Source organism: Apaloderma vittatum, unplaced genomic scaffold (genome assembly GCF_000703405.1).
Source record: "Apaloderma vittatum isolate BGI_N311 unplaced genomic scaffold, ASM70340v1 scaffold33236, whole genome shotgun sequence".
In the NCBI taxonomy this organism is placed as follows: domain Eukaryota; kingdom Metazoa; phylum Chordata; class Aves; order Trogoniformes; family Trogonidae; genus Apaloderma; species Apaloderma vittatum.
This window is the reverse complement of record NW_009723933.1, coordinates 10232-25507: the sequence shown is the minus strand read 5'-3', so window position 1 is coordinate 25507 and position 15276 is coordinate 10232. Positions and strand designations below refer to the sequence as shown.

The 15276-nt window shown below is 51.0% G+C and overlaps 1 protein-coding gene across 1 annotated transcript in view; it reads left to right on the top strand.

Moving 5' to 3' along the window:
- The first annotated feature begins 978 nt into the window (after positions 1-978).
- The window catches only part of LOC104276119 (kinesin light chain 1-like), a 24524-nt gene continuing 10226 nt past the window's right edge, over positions 979-15276 (top strand). Inside the window, exons 1-10 of the mRNA XM_009872300.1 lie at positions 979-1144; positions 10439-10705; positions 10914-11144; positions 11502-11580; positions 11670-11895; positions 12196-12283; positions 12653-12754; positions 13051-13224; positions 13380-13479; positions 14007-14059. Of these exons, the coding sequence (XP_009870602.1) occupies positions 10457-10705; positions 10914-11144; positions 11502-11580; positions 11670-11895; positions 12196-12283; positions 12653-12754; positions 13051-13224; positions 13380-13479; positions 14007-14059 (1302 nt within the window). The 5' untranslated portion in view covers positions 979-1144; positions 10439-10456. The remainder of the gene's footprint in view (positions 1145-10438; positions 10706-10913; positions 11145-11501; positions 11581-11669; positions 11896-12195; positions 12284-12652; positions 12755-13050; positions 13225-13379; positions 13480-14006; positions 14060-15276) is intronic.

The following is a 15276-nucleotide window of genomic DNA, read 5'->3' as shown; positions in this document are numbered from 1 at the left end:
GCTGCTCTATAATTAGGCTGTGTCTTCACCGCCAGGAATGGCTTTCAGCGTAAGATAAATAATACGTGTTTGCGTTCCGGCAGCGGAACTTGCATGAATTTTTTTAACTATGCTGTAGCCATGTGTACCCCGTAGTCAGCCAGGTTTGTCTTCCAGAAATAGGGAAGGGTAAGATGCTTTAGTGTCCTGTGAGATGAGGCAATAGAGAGCCTGTGTGTCAACGTGGCTGGGCTCCCTTCTGGGACAACTGAAGCTCTTTCTTTTTGGGGGGAATCTGGCGGAGGAATGACACAACACGCACAGGAACCCCAGCAAAGCACTGACTTAGGCATACGTGGCTAGTTGGAGACAGCATGTCTCCAGAGGCTCACAAGATGTAGAGAGCATCACAAAGGTGCCGAGGGTGGGATGGTTGTAGTAACAATCCACTGGCTAAGTTAGACGCTGTGGTGCGGTGGCATTTGTCCTCTCTCTGCATAAAGTATCTAGAGATGGAACAAATGCTTCTAGGCGGTGCCTGGCCCAGCTCTGCACTGCGCAGTGCTGACACAGTAGGACTCCCAGCAATCTACTCCTTTTTCTGGCCACTTCTGTGGGCACAGCAGTCGCGGTAGCACAGCTGGAGGGTTTTCCGCAGCTCCCCCTGGTTGACTTTAGGGACTGGGCTAGGGTCAGCCGTGGGGACATTGGATGGAAAACCTTTCACCACAAGATCAGGTGTAGGGTTGAGCAAGATCTAGGTGGGTGTAGAGCAGAGGTGACTTTGGCCATTTTAGCAGGAGGCTGACGGTGAGGTAGAGCCCCTCGGGCAGTGTGCAGTGCCAGCTTGGGAGCTCTTGTTCAACGGGCTCTTGCTCCCATTGATCCCCAAGGAGGGAGCCCCGCGCTTGTCGTGCGTGGCCCTTTCTGCTCTCCAAGGAGAGCGTCCGACCCGTCCTGTTTCTGGAGCCTAGCTGCATCTCCTCCCCTCCCCCTGCTCTGCAGTGTGGTTGGCTGCCGAGTGCCTGGGGCCTGCGCTTCTGCTAGAACTGAAGGGCAGCGCGGCAGACGCCGTGGGAGCCGCGCATCGCCGCAGCCTGCGCTTCTCCACGGCCCTGGGGCCTCCGGGAGTGCCAACGCTGGACAAGCCGCTGCAGGCAGCCAGGTACCGCTCCTCTGCAGTGTGGGGTGGGGGAGGATTCCCATCTGGTGACTTGAAACGGGCAGGGTGCCCAGCCGTCCTGTAACAAAGGGCTGCTTTCAAGTGCGATTTCGGGCAGAGCCGATGAAAACTCTTTTTTTTTTCCTTGGGAAGCTTACGGTTAAGCAGGTGGACACAGAATTTCTCTGTGGTGGTACTGAGGAGCGATGAAGGGGTTTCCCTGGCTTGCTTGTCCCTCCCAAGGATACACGGCGGGCGTGCCTCCCCGCTGCCAGACAAAGCCGGAGAAACGATGATGGAGGCAGCTCCTAGCATACAGCAACGGCTCTCAAACTTTCAGAGCCTTGTTTGCCCCTAGACCTTCCTCCTGTTAATAAACTGCTTTCTAAGCTGTTCTGAAGTGGAGGTGCACCCTACCGAAGGTGGGGGGCGGGAGGGGGGACACAATTACTGGTATGCCTCTGGGAGGGAGAGGATGCGGCTGGAAGGAGGAGGAGGTGTCTGAAAGAAGGGCTGGGGGATGGCGTTGCGGCAGAATGCTCTGGCCAGGCAGCCGGGAAAAATTTGCACAATGGTGGGAGGCAGCGGCACATTACCAGCAACTGCAGGCTTCCCCGCGTCTGGCACTCCCTTGCGGCTCCATGCTAGGGTCTCCTCTAGTGCCCTTGGTCTCCTGCCTTCCTTGCCACCTTGGAGATGTGGAAAGCACCAGCCTCTGCGTGAGGAGGAGGAGGGTGGCGTTCAGCACACATCGGGTCAAAGATCTGGCCAGCTCAGACACAGGGTAAATAAACACGGGTGAGCTTCACTGTAATTGGCAGAAGGAGCAGGAAGCAATCATCTCTTGTGCTGTTTTAGAGGAATATCCAGGTAGGAACAACAGCATTAACCCATTAAATGGCTGGGAGGTTGGATTAGATGACCTCTAAGGTCCCTTCCAACCTAGACCATTCTGTGATTCTGTGAAATACCAAAATGGCTCTTAGGGTACAAAGGACATGTGGCAAGTTTTTGACCTTGGCAGAGTTGCTGGATAAAGCTTTGATTTACTAGGAAAGAGCCACGTAGATTCTGCAAGAACTCCAGCTGGTCGGGAGAGATCTTTTGCTTATTATGCAGGTAGAGCTTTGTCTCTGTAGGTTTGCTGACTGCCTTGTTAGGGGTTAGGAGACCTATTTGCTCCTGGAAATAATAGAGCAGACTTGTCTTTGCGGGTGCCCCAGGCACACCGTGGAGAGAGTGTGGGCACTCCAGAGCCCTTGGGGTTATGCAGAGTGTCGCCGGGGCGCTTGCTGGTCCCAGCTGCCTCCTGGCCATCTCCTGTACTCCTGAGGCACATCCAGTGCATAGCCCTCACATTAGACAGATGCCTGCAGAGGCACTGGCTCCTGGGAATTATTCTGCCTGCTTTAATACTGCTTCATGCTGTCAGGGCAAGGTAATGGCTCTTGATCTGTCTTTTGTAGAGCGAGACTCCCAATCAGATTCTGAAGCTAGGAAGAGATGCTTGTTCTGGCTTCATTCCAGCTGCTTAGCTCGCTCCGCTAGCCTGGAAACAGGTCTTAATGGTGTTCTGCTGTAGTCCCAGGCACAACAGATGCAGAATGGATTGGGTGAGCTGCTGCTGCAGACATAAGCAAGAGTTTAAAAACAAGGGTTTATCAGCTGATCTGGAGGTGCTAGCACAAGCTTGCTGGTGGGAGTGGTGAACACTGCTGTTCTGGTTCCAGTGGCCTGCTGGAAGGTGCATGTTTCCCTTGGCCAGATGGGGTTGTAAACAGAATGAACTGCAATAAGGACCAAAATAGCTTTATGCTAGTGGCACATGTCAGTGCTGTTTTGAGGTTGTTTGTTTTTTTGTTGTTATTTGTTCGGTTTGTTGTTTTGTTTTGTTTTGTTTTTAAACTCGTTGCCTCCAATGTCTGTATTCTTTGATCACTAATAAAGGAATAAGACCTTTCTGGTCTTGAAAGGAATGAGCTATATGATACAAAGCCATCCAGATCATCTCTTCTGTCTTCTTCTGAGCATGTATGTTTATTGAAACTGGGTGATGCTTTGGTAATGCAGCAGTGGCTTGCTCTGGTCAGTTGGAACAAACCTAGCAGCTTTTGACTTGCAATTTCCAGCTGTGGGCTGGTGTATGGGAGAGGAATAGGAGGCTCCCAGGTCCTTTCTGTAGTGATGTGAACCTGAGTCCTGTAGCCAAGTCCATGTAAAGCCAGTTTGCCATCACCTTGCCCTAGGTTTGATGAAGGTTATGTGTGTTTTCTGGTAGAGATTGTAGGTGGGGGGGAGCTGAAACTTCTGGGACAAGGAAGAGTAGTGCATGAAGGAGCTGCAGATCTAGGTCCTTAGTCCTAGTTAAAAGCTCCTCAGGCTCCTGCAGCCTGAGAGGTCGCACAGACTTTCCCAACACATGCCACTCAATATCTAGAAAAACCCTTGGAGCTTCACCCTCAGCTAGAGCTGGCATGTGTCAGCTGCTGCTGAGGGAAGCAATCCTGGCCTTGATCCCTGTCCAGGGGATGGGGAGAGCTGGGCTGTTTCCAACAGCACAGTTGACTTGTACTGAGTTACACAGGACCCTAAGGGAGCCTTTCTGGGCTTGGAGGTTGGCTTTAAAACTGTGTGCGGGGGTACGTGGCTGCTAAGGAGAGTCCTGGTTTTGGGCACGCTCGAAGGTGGGTGAGGCAGCTCGTTGCCTTCTCTTCCTGCTCTGCTGCTGGAGATGGATTGCATTGCCTCTCCTGCTGCGGGACAGAGGAACCCTGTCCCCAGGGAACCTGCTGAAAGGAGGCATGTGCTGAATTCCCTTCCTCTGGGTCAATTTTTAGTGCTGTTGTGCCTGGCTCCTTGGTCCTCAAGTGGTGTTCAGCAAAGGCAAATGTAATAAGGAGTTTATCTAAGGAATTCAGATAAAGATTTATTTTTTGTTTTTTAATTTCCTCCCTCTCCCCCATGAGGATGGCTAAGCCGTGGAACGGGGATCTGAAGATCTTCTGGGATCTTCATTTTGGGAGATACTCAGTCCTTGACTAGACACAGACACCTGACCAGATACCAGCTTTGAGTGAGGAGATGGACCAGAGAGCTCTAGGCACCCCTTCCATGTAATACAACAGCCAGAGTCTTTTGTTAGGGAGAAAGTTGCAACAGAACAGCCTCTATGGTACTCAAAGTCATCTGCGTGTTGGTTTGACTCTCTAGACTGTCTGCAATGAGAGAAAAGGTCCAGGCTGGGACTGGGCAGAAGAAGGGGTGCCCTCTTTTTTGACAGTAGTGTGGAGAAACTCGTGAGCCAGAAACAAATGGTGGCAGAGGACTTCATGCATTTAAGTTTGAGTGACATCTTCTGGCTTTGGGACTGCAGCTCGGAGATAGGGTAGGTATGAACTCCCAGGGTTCTGACCCTTGACTGATCTCCTCTTTGTGTGTTCTAAGTGGCTCTAAGGGAGCATGAGAGGTACCAGGCATTTCTGGCAGTGGTTACAAGCATTACAGAGCACCGTTCTACTCGGTACCTCACATGAACCTCAGCAGGCACGCATCCCAAGGTGAAGCCATATACTGCAATTATTCTACCAGTTCTTAATTCTAGGAATCCAGCATTTGTCCTCTGATTTCTGACTCTTATTCATGTTGCAGTTCTTAACATTACCCTGAAGCTGACAGCACACCCATATGTTCCTTCGTTTGGAAAACATCCTTCCCTTGCCTTTGTTTCTAAAGCCTTAACATGTGTGTGTGCAGCTGCTCTTAGCTGTGAAGTTCTTGGGCACCATACAGAGTTGATTACATCTCTTGTTTTTGGAGCAGCTGTGGAAGTGCTGATTGTTGGATGTGCAGCTCAGCAGCACCAGGTTGTCCCTTTTCCATGGCTCCATTGCACGTGGCCTGGGGTGGGGACCCTGAGGACGGTGGTTCCTCTGGCAGTGGTGTGTCAGTGTGCAACCTCCCGGAGAGCGGCAATATGTCCTGGCTGCACAGTGGAAGCCTCAGAGATTCTGTATGGCTGACTGTAGTCTTCTGCAGTCCTTGCTTTCTGACACCTTGGTGTCAAAATAAGGAAAAAAAAATTGGGCTCGTGACACAGCCTCTATGATAGTTGCAACCTTGGCAATTTGTTTGGTTCTTACTGCTTCTGTTTTTCAACATCCAAGGTCTAGGTTTTGTTGCAGTGTCCCTTAGGAATACAGGATCGGCTGTATGTTGGTGATCTCACTTCTAGCTCTGTTGGAGGTCAACCAGTCTTTCCAGAGACCCTTTATTCTGTTGTTTAACAGTAATGAGCTGGCAGAAGTCCAAAGGAAGAAAAAAAAAACCACAAACCCAAAACCCTGCCTGCTTTTATCAAGTTATTTTGCTTCCCAAATACATAACCTTGCTGTTTCTCCAGGTAGCAAAAGCATGTCTCACAGCATGAGACTGGGATAGTTATTGTGAACATAAGTCTTTTGGTCTGTGTTTCTATTTCTAAATGCCACCATTGCTGTCTAGCTCCAAAACATGGTCACTCATTCTTGCTATGGTCAGACTTACTCTTTTCCACAGGAAGCCAGAACACAGCTGTTTTTCTTCATCGACCATATCCTTAGATCACCTTCTCCTACAGAAGAGTTTGCTGCTAAAAATCTGTGCCCGCTTCTATACAGAAAGTCCTGTCAGGCCATCTGCAGCTTGAAGGAAGCTGCAATTAATTATCTTGACAGTATTGCTTGTGCAAGTTGTGATGGTACTCTGTGTCTCAAATCGCACGTCTCCAGGGACATGCAGGGAGACAGTGAAGTGAACTAAATTTGTTGAGGCATGTGTAGACCTGAAGTCTCTTTTCTAGTGTAGTTAAACAGTGCCTTTTCTTTTTATTTTATTTTTTTTCTATCTGTAGCCTTCTAGCATTAAGCATCATAATCTAAGCTTTAAGACTCACTTGGACCCATTTAGCCTGGCATTGTTTTTTTCTGTTGTGGCAGCTGTTGTGGATTTAAGCTGGAAGTAGTGAAGCTTCCAGCTCTTTCCTCTTAAAGCTCTTGCATGCTGGAGCAGTTTTCGGAGGCAGAAGAGTGGGCTGCTGAAATTGCTGATGCTCAGTGATTTCCCAGTTATGCACTTGAACACAGGAGGAAGATTTCTGCCTGGCAGGATGTGCTAGCTGATGGATTCCCAGCTGATGGCTGCAACTGCCACAAACCTCAGCGCATGCATGTTCCCTGTCTTCCTGCAGCACTCCTCCAAATGGGAGCAGGGGAGGGAAGATGAGATGGGCGTTGCCGGAAAGCCAGGCTATTCTAGCAGCTCCCTGTAAGTGGGGAGGACGTGCCAACTAGAGCAGAAATGTGCTGGTGGAGACCTGGGCTGTGACACCTGCAGACCTGTGAGGAATGCAGCAGGATAAGCTGAGAGCTGTGCACTCCACCTCCTGAGGAACTCGTTGGAAAAGCATTCTTTCTCTCTATTCCAGCCTGAACCTCCCCCTGCCTGAGGCAAATGATGGTGTCTCCTCTCTGCAGGAACCTCCAAGCGCATTTTCTGCCTGGATAAAGGACACTCGGTGCCCTTTACTGAATGTGTGGGAGTAGGAAGAGTGCTTATACAGCAGCTCAGCCTGCCTGACCTTGGCATCAGTTGCCACAGAGCTGGTGATAGGGCTCTGTAGGGAAGAAATGTCACTTTGAAAGGATACTAAGTAAGCTCCCACCATTGTTTCTTTGTTTTCTTTGCTGTAGAAGAGGTAGCAGCTTTTGAGTGACTTCTCTGCAGTCTTCTGGTTGTCTTGATGGTACTTGGAAGTGAACAGCCCGTGTGTTGTTCTTGGGTTTTGCACGTTGTGTCCAGCCTGGACGATCCTCTGTCTGCTCTTGAGCACTGGAAGCATGTTGGTACCTAGCACAACTGTGGTTTTAGGATGCTATGCTATGGGAGAAAGACCAGGGTTGTGTAGAGGTGTTTGCACAGCCGGTGAGAGAAGAGGAGCCTATATTGGCATGTCCTGAGGATCTGAGGATGTAGCTGCAGGGTAGGATGATTCTGATGTGCTGTGGGTCAGGACGTTCTGATTATTTTTCACTTCTCAGTCTGGAATCTTTACAGTTCCGAAAAACGAGTTGATTGTGGAGACTGTGAAATGCTTAAAGCTTTTTCTGCTGGAAGAGGTGAAGAGAGACAAGATGTTGCTGTAGCAGGGGCACTGGGGGTTTAACAAATGGCTCAGCGATTTCTCAGCTGAGGAGTAGTTCTGCACACAGTGGAATTAATGAGGCTGATTTTCTGTGGATCTGGGTCTTGTCTGACTCTGTTATCTAGCAAGGTGCAAGCTCTGGTGGCTTTTTATCATGATTTGTAACATGTTCCTCTTCCCAGTGCGTTCGTGTTGTACTTTTTAAAGATGGCAGCAGGATCTCTGTATGGACAAAAGTAATGCTTCCATGCAAACTTTCAGCATTTCACAGCTTACCGAGTAAACAGAGGGACAGATGAAGAGGCATTTGTGCTTCACAGCTGTGTGAGCCTTAGGGTAGAGTTCTAGTTTTGTCGTATGTTGGGTATGAGGCAGCCCTTGGGGATCTCCTTGTGTCCCAAGCATTGCCTGTGTTCCAGAGGATTTCCACTTCCTGATTTCCCAGTTTTTTTATTCTTGGGCTCTGTTTCCTTAAGAGCTAAAACCAGTGAGGGGCTGTTTCACCCTTTGGCAGTTGTTACCTTAGCTTCTGTGAAAGCACTGAAGTGCCTGTGGAGCCTTCCTGGGAGGCTGTCTGGACTCATTTCGGAGCAGGACAACAGTGCTGTGCCAGACGTTGCACTGCTAATGTCCTTTGGGCTGCCACTCTTCTTCCAGAGATGGGAATTTCTTCCTGAATTGCTCTGACCTGCAGACGCCTGTCTTGGGCAGAGCTTCCCTTGTTCTAGCACTCAGTCACTCCCCTAGATGTGTTACAAAGGTGGGGAAAAGGATAACCAGGGGAATTATGGACTGAAATGTTTTGCTGCTGGTTCCTGGAGAATCAATTTGGATCTATCTTGATCTTAGTGAGGTTTTTCATGCCATTCTCTTATCATATGGTCTTCTCTAAAGAAAACTGGGAAATGTCACACTTCAGATGAGACTTTTCAGTGTAAAATGCACCGTGCACAGGGTAGCTGCATGTGGAACGTGGCAGATAGCCAAAATACAGTGAAGTATGGCTCAGAACTGGTACTGGTGCTGAATCAATGTGAAGTCAGCATTGTGACTCTTGGGTAGAGGTGGGAGGACTCAGGTCTTGCTCAAAGGCATGAACAGAAGCCCAGCCTTCGGGAGTTGTAAGTGTTTCTCCCCTGCTGAGGTTCAGTAAGGTCTCCGCTGCAGGCAATCTCTGCAGAAGGCTGTGCAACAATCCATCCAATCAGTCGCCAAGTTGGGGAAGGGTTGGAGAGAGAAATATATAGACTGATATCAATCCAGGAAGCAAATATTAGATCTGAACAGGTTGTCTGGAAGGAGTGCATGCTCCTAACGATGGTAAACACGCTGCACGTTGAGTGTTTGCTGCCCTTCTTGAGGGATGGACGTGCATCACAGGAACAGAAACCAGAGAGGAGCTGAGAGGAGAGCTCAGGCCTGTAAAACAACTAATTCAAGGAACTTCTGGAAGAGTGAGGCTAAAGAGGAGGAAATCGGTGGGTATAATGAGATATGTGTACTTATTAGCAACTGCCTCAGCACTGCTAGCCATCTTCACTTTCAGTGCTGCAGTGAGGAAGAAACTGGACCCCTCTATTGCTTGAGGCCCACTGCTGGGCAGGGCTAATGGTAGCTGAGCTGGAGGATCATTCTGAACCCCCCTGGGCAGAGCACACAGCTAGGAGGAGAGGAGCCTTGCCGAGAAGAGTTGCTCTGCTCTCTCTGTTCCTGTACCTGGGGCAGCATTTCTGCTCGCTTGGTACACCAGGCACAAGGCAGCTGCCGGACAAAGAGCTCCAGCCGTGCAGAGGTGGGTCCTGCAGGAGGACAAAGACAAATCTGTTGGCAGCTCTTCCCTCACCTCCTCCTGCAGAGCCTCGGCGGTTTGCCAGCTTCCTGCCAGCAAGGCCCTGGGTGCTAGGGTTGCAGTGACTCCTGCCAAACTGACCTGCAAGGAGGTGCTGCCTGCACTGAGCAGTGCAGCCGATGGCTTTCAGCCCTGCAGGAGGCTGGTCTTGAAGCCTCCTATAGCCAGGCTTTCCTGCTGCTGCTGAGTAATGTGAAGAGGGTGAAGAGGTGGCCCGGGTCAGGGGCCGGGGGAGGCTGAGGGAGGGTTAGATGAGTGAGTCAGGGAGCAGCCAAGGTGCTGTCCACTTTCTACAATAGATCTTGCCTGTTTCTTAATGTCTTTCGCCCTCTGGCCTGCTGTGTTTCCCTAGCTACTGGATTTTCCATGCAAGGATCCTGCAGCCACACTAACATTGTGGGTTGTACCACTTGGTGTCCCTGTGCAAAGGCAGTAGCTTGGTACTCTCTGGTTGTGTATCTGGGGGCAGAGGGACAGAAGAGCAGCACAGAGTACTTATGCTATCCAGTACTTATGCCTTGGGCTGGCAGCAGGGCTAGAAAAGCTGTTAGTATTTCAAGCTGACACCCACGCAAGGGTTACACCAGTGTAACTGTAGCAGTTGGTGTATGTAAGCTTTCCCACGCAGGCATGATTCAGTTCATGCTGGCGGTGTTATGTCCCTTATTGCCACAATGGCTATTCCATGCTGGGCTTCTCAGGGTGTACTCTTCGGTCAGGGAATTTCTTTTTTGGTCCAGTAAGGCCACTGATGCCTTCCTGTTGGAGAGATGCTCTTCCAGGAGATTTTTCCATTGAAAACTCTGATCTTGCATCCCTCCACTTTCTATTCCCTTTCTTCTGCAGTTGGAAGAGGTGTCAAGCTCCTCCTTGCATCAGTGATCTGTGGGCAGGAGGTACAGGCATTGCAACCTCAGCTGCCAACTACAAATCTCTGCTCTTAAACGGAAGCTAAATCAGCTTTCTGTGCTGCTGGGAGTGTGGGGGTGTTGGAGGTCAGCACTGATTCTAGTCTTTTTGTCTCCCGTCCACGTGTGCCACCTGCACTTGTTGCCAGCACTCTGTGCCATAAAAGCGGAGACACGTGCCCTGACAGCTGCCTGCTGCCAAAGGGAGAGAGGAAGACGAAGGGGAAGGGCTTAGAGTAGGCAACTGGTTGAACATTGTCTCTGGATGCTGGAAAGAGCTGTGACACTTTTGTCTGGTTGTGACTCTCTGAAACAGCACCGAGGCACTCAAGTTTTCTCTATCTCTCTTTCTTTCTCTGTAGGGCTGCAGGAGCAGGACTATGTCCACCATGGTGTACCCAAGGGAGGAGAAACTGGACAAGCTGAGCCAAGAGGAGATCATTTCCAACACCAAGCTGGTGATGCAAGGGCTGGAGGCACTCAAGAATGAACACAACTCCATCCTGCACAGCTTGCTGGAGACCATCAAGTGCCTGAAGAAAGATGAAGAAGCCAATCTCGTGCATGAAAAATCCAACCTGCTCCGCAAGTCAGTGGAGATGATTGAACTGGGGCTCGGAGAAGCTCAGGTGAGAGTGATGGGTGACCCACTAGGTGTTACCTGGGATGGCCAGGGGAGGGTGGGTGTGTGGCCATTCCCATGAGCTGCAGAAGGAGAATGTAGAGAGTGCAGGGGGCTGGGTGTAGAAAGCCAATGTGACCCTGAGAGTGGGCTCTAAGCATGTGTGTGAGGGAGATACAGGATTGTGGTAGTTGCTGACTGAGCCTCTTGTGAAGGTGATGATGGCATTGTCCAACCATCTGAATGCTGTGGAGTCAGAGAAGCAGAAGCTGCGTGCTCAGGTGCGGAGACTGTGCCAGGAGAACCAGTGGCTGCGTGATGAGCTTGCCAACACACAGCAGAAGCTGCAGCGCAGTGAACAAACCGTGGCTCAGCTGGAGGAAGAGAAGAAACACCTTGAGTTCATGAACCAGCTGAAGAAGTATGATGAGGATGTCTCACCTTCGGTATGTCTGTGTTCTGTTGAGCAACCACCTTTTTGTGCGGGGGAGGTTGGAGCAGCAGGTTTCCCTAGGTCTCATAGCATTGCTATGGACTTTGCCCCTTCCTAGCTACCATGCACAGCAATGTCTGTAACTAAAGAGAGCCTGCGAGCGGCGGAGTTTCTGGAAGAACATGGAGTAGCATGGGGAAATTTTGGGTTTAGTAGTTTTGTTGTGGAGGGTAACATGGTGGCAGAGACGACAGGGGAAGTTGAGGGTGTTATTGGGCTGCAGCAGGGAGCAGAGTTTGGCAGCTGACTCAGCCCATGCTGCTGCTGTCTCTTCTGAGAACCACCAGTATTGTGATTCCCATCCTCTCAGGAGGAGAAGGAGGGAGACTCCACCAAGGACTCTCTGGATGATCTGTTCCCGAATGAGGAGGAGGAGCATGGTCCTGGACGTAAGTGTTTGCTCATGCATGGTTGCTGGTTGTCTCTGTTCAAGCCTGCCACGCCAGCTGTGCCCCTGTTTGTTCCTCTGTGCCTGCAGTGCCCCACCAGCACAGCAGTGCAGTGGCAGCTGCCCAGCAGGGAGGCTACGAGATTCCTGCACGCTTGCGCACCCTCCACAACCTTGTCATCCAGTACGCCTCACAGGGACGCTATGAGGTGGCTGTGCCGCTCTGCAAGCAGGCACTGGAAGACCTGGAGAAGACGTCAGGCCACGATCACCCTGATGTGGCCACCATGCTCAACATCCTGGCACTAGTGTACAGGTGAGCACAGTGAGGAGGGCAGCTTTCTGCCTCTCCCGTTTACCAGGACAGCACATTCTGGGACAGGGAGCTTCACTGGCTTCCAGTAGTTTGCCTTTCAAAAAGATTTTGGCACAGATGATATATTTGGACCACCAAACTCGCAGATATAAGTAGAGACTGTCTAAGGTAAGGAGGAATGGAGAACTGAAAGCACTGTGGGGACTGAATCTGTGTGCAGAGAGGACTGCTGTTCACAGTTCTGCTTGCTATGGGCTGTGGTGTGCAAATCCTGAGTAACTGCTTGGCTTTGCATTTCAGGGATCAGAATAAATACAAAGAAGCAGCACACCTCTTGAATGATGCTCTCTCCATCCGTGAGAAGACTCTGGGCAAAGACCACCCAGCAGTGAGTGTCACCTTCCCCTTCCAGTCGCTTCTCTTAACCCGTGGGTGCTGCTGGGGCTAGAAGGGTGCCCTTATGGTGTGTCTGCAGCTGGACTACCAGTGTGCTCGGTGATATGAGGGGGGCTGTTCACACAGTGTGGGGCTGTATTTCCTGCTGTCTTCTTCACTGTGGCCTGTCATGAGCTGATTTCTCCTGAATCCTGCAATGTAGGCAGGGTAGCTTTCTGCCTCTGGACCTCCTCCTCCTCTTCAGAAGCAGCTTTACGGCAGGCATGAAGGAAATAGGACAGTCACTGTTACTGCTGCATGCTTGGCTTGTTTGGTCCCACTGGATTCTCTTTGTTTCATGGAGAAGCGTATATCTCTGCAGGTGGCTGCAACTTTGAACAATCTGGCTGTTCTCTATGGCAAGAGAGGGAAGTACAAAGAAGCAGAGCCTCTGTGTAAACGAGCCCTGGAAATCCGTGAGAAGGTACTGGTCTTCCAGCTCTCCCTGAGGATTTTCCCCTGTTACCTCACTATACCTGGGAAGTCCAGGACCTACCCAGTCTCTTTGGCTGCTAGTTCTGCCACTGTATTTCCTGTCTTTCCAGTGTTTGCAGAAGTTTGCAGTGAGAGGCCTGCCAGGAGGTGGAAGCTAGAATTTCTCCTCTTTATGTCCCTAATCCTTAACTCCTGTCTGAAATAGGCATGTCCTGGAGGGACTACGTTGTCTGCTAACTCCAAGAGTCCACTGCAAACTTGTCTCCTCTTCTTCTATTTACCCAGGTCCTAGGCAAAGACCACCCTGATGTGGCCAAGCAGCTGAACAATCTAGCCCTGCTGTGCCAGAACCAGGGCAAGTATGACGAGGTGGAGTACTATTACTGCCGAGCCCTGGAGATCTATGAGAGTTGCCTGGGTCCTGATGACCCCAACGTGGCCAAGACAAAGAACAACCTGGTGAGACCCTGAGGGGAGGCCGTATGGGGAGGGGAGTAGTGCCATGGGAAAGGTGAGCACTGCCTGGTGCTTGGAAGATACAGAAAGATAACTGGGGAGGGGGCAGAGTTAATCTGTGTTGCCCAGTGGGGCTGGAGTTGTTTTTTTTGTTGCAGGCCTCCTGTTACCTGAAGCAAGGAAAATACAAAGATGCAGAGGTGCTGTATAAGGAGATCCTTACCCGTGCTCATGTGAAGGAGTTTGGCTCTGTGGACGGTTTGTACAGCAGAAGCTGTTGGGGCTGGGGAAGGATGAGCAGTTTGGTCTCCTGGCTCACAGCCTAGGCTTGACTGGCTCTGGTATCACCCTAGCAGGGTGATGGGATGCGTGCAGGGCCCCTGCTTTGGGCAGCCCTTGAGACACTGCTGTTCTAGTGCGTTATGCTATTCCACGTTTTTCTCTCAGAAGGGGGCTTGGAGAGCTGTGGCTGTCAGTCTTTACTTGGTTGGGAAAAGTTGTGGTTAAAAGCAGGGGTAGCAAATGGCACAGTCATTTCCAGGCATAGGCTGAAGTCCCTCCATCCCTTGGTCCCTCCCTCGTCCTGCCCTTGCAGTGTCCATTGGCTTCCTTGGGGCTCTGGCCCAGGGACCAGGGGGATCCGGAAGCCCTGTCCCTTTCCTCTTATGAGCTGCTGCCTCTGGGAACAGAGTGCAGGGCTGCGCCGGAGGCAGAGCCCCAATGGAAGTGGCAGAGCGACAGGGTAAGGTGGTGAGTGGAGCTGTTTTGCATTCTCCCCTGCACAGATGAACACAAGCCCATCTGGATGCATGCAGAGGAGAGAGAGGAGATGAGCAAGGTGAGTCTGAGCTGGCGGTGTTGCCTGTTGGTAGCAGCAAGAGCCCCGGGGAGGGGAAGGAGATCTGGGGGTTTTGATCCTCTCTTATCACAGCCATACCCTCCTTCCTGCAGTCTGATGAGCTGCTGGGAGGGCAGCTGATGGAGGCCAGGAGGGGTCTTGAGAGTGGGCACAGAGCATGGCTGCTCCTTCAGACAGCAGGAAGGGAAGGCTCATCAGAGAACTTGATGATTTTCTTGGGGCAGGGGGTTGTTCAGCCTCTCAGCTGTGGCTGCATGCACTCTCTTTTTGCTTTAGTGATCCCTCTAGGGCACACAGATGATGGAAGATGACGGATGGCAGAGGGTTGTGCTGCAGGGCATTGGCACGGTGTTCCAAAGAGCTGCTAGTACCCAGAGCACAACCTGCTTCTGAAGCAGCCCTGAGGCTGCCTGGGGAAAACGGAGGTCAAGAAGAAACTGCTACTGTCACCTGGCTTAGGAAATGGAGCCAAACCTCCCAAAAGACACTTCTGCTTAGGATGGACGTTAGTTCTTCTGTGTCCTAGCTGGCCTCTGAAGGAGGATAGACATAGGTTGTACTCGCCTTGGACTACGCTGAGGCAAAGAAGCTGTTGCTCCTGTTGCCCTGTGCTCAGCTGATAAATGGTGCGGAGACCTGTCTCTGCTTTTCCCAAGCCTAAGACCTCACCTGCTTTTTGGCAAGCAGGTGAAGCAGCAGAGTGAATGGCTCTGGTCTAGTCCTTTAGCTGCAGTGGGAGCAGACACTCTCCCTCTCCTTTTTCTTTGCCCTCAGAGCAGGCCCCAGGCCTACACGGGCTCAGACAGCAGGCTGGCAAGCTTGGCTCCGTGTCCTATTAGTCCCATCCTGTGAGTTCTAATAGCAGGGCTCTAGGGGCTGCCTCCCACCAGCATGCTGTGTCTTCCCGTTGAGGTGCTCTGTGCAAGGCCAAGCTCAACAACCCATGCACTGCTCCAGTTGCTGCCCATACAAAGGCTCCACTGCAAAGAAATTAGACTTGCTGTGACACCATCCTATACAGGAGAAATCAAAGTTGGAGGAGAGATTGGGCTCCCCTTCTGGGACTGAAATACTTCTGATGGTATCTTTGGAGAATTAAGAGGTCAAAAGTAGATATTTGTAGTATGGAGCTACGCTCAAGGTTACACAAGCTTTGCTATGGGGCAAGGGAACAGGCTCAGGGACCTACAGTTGGA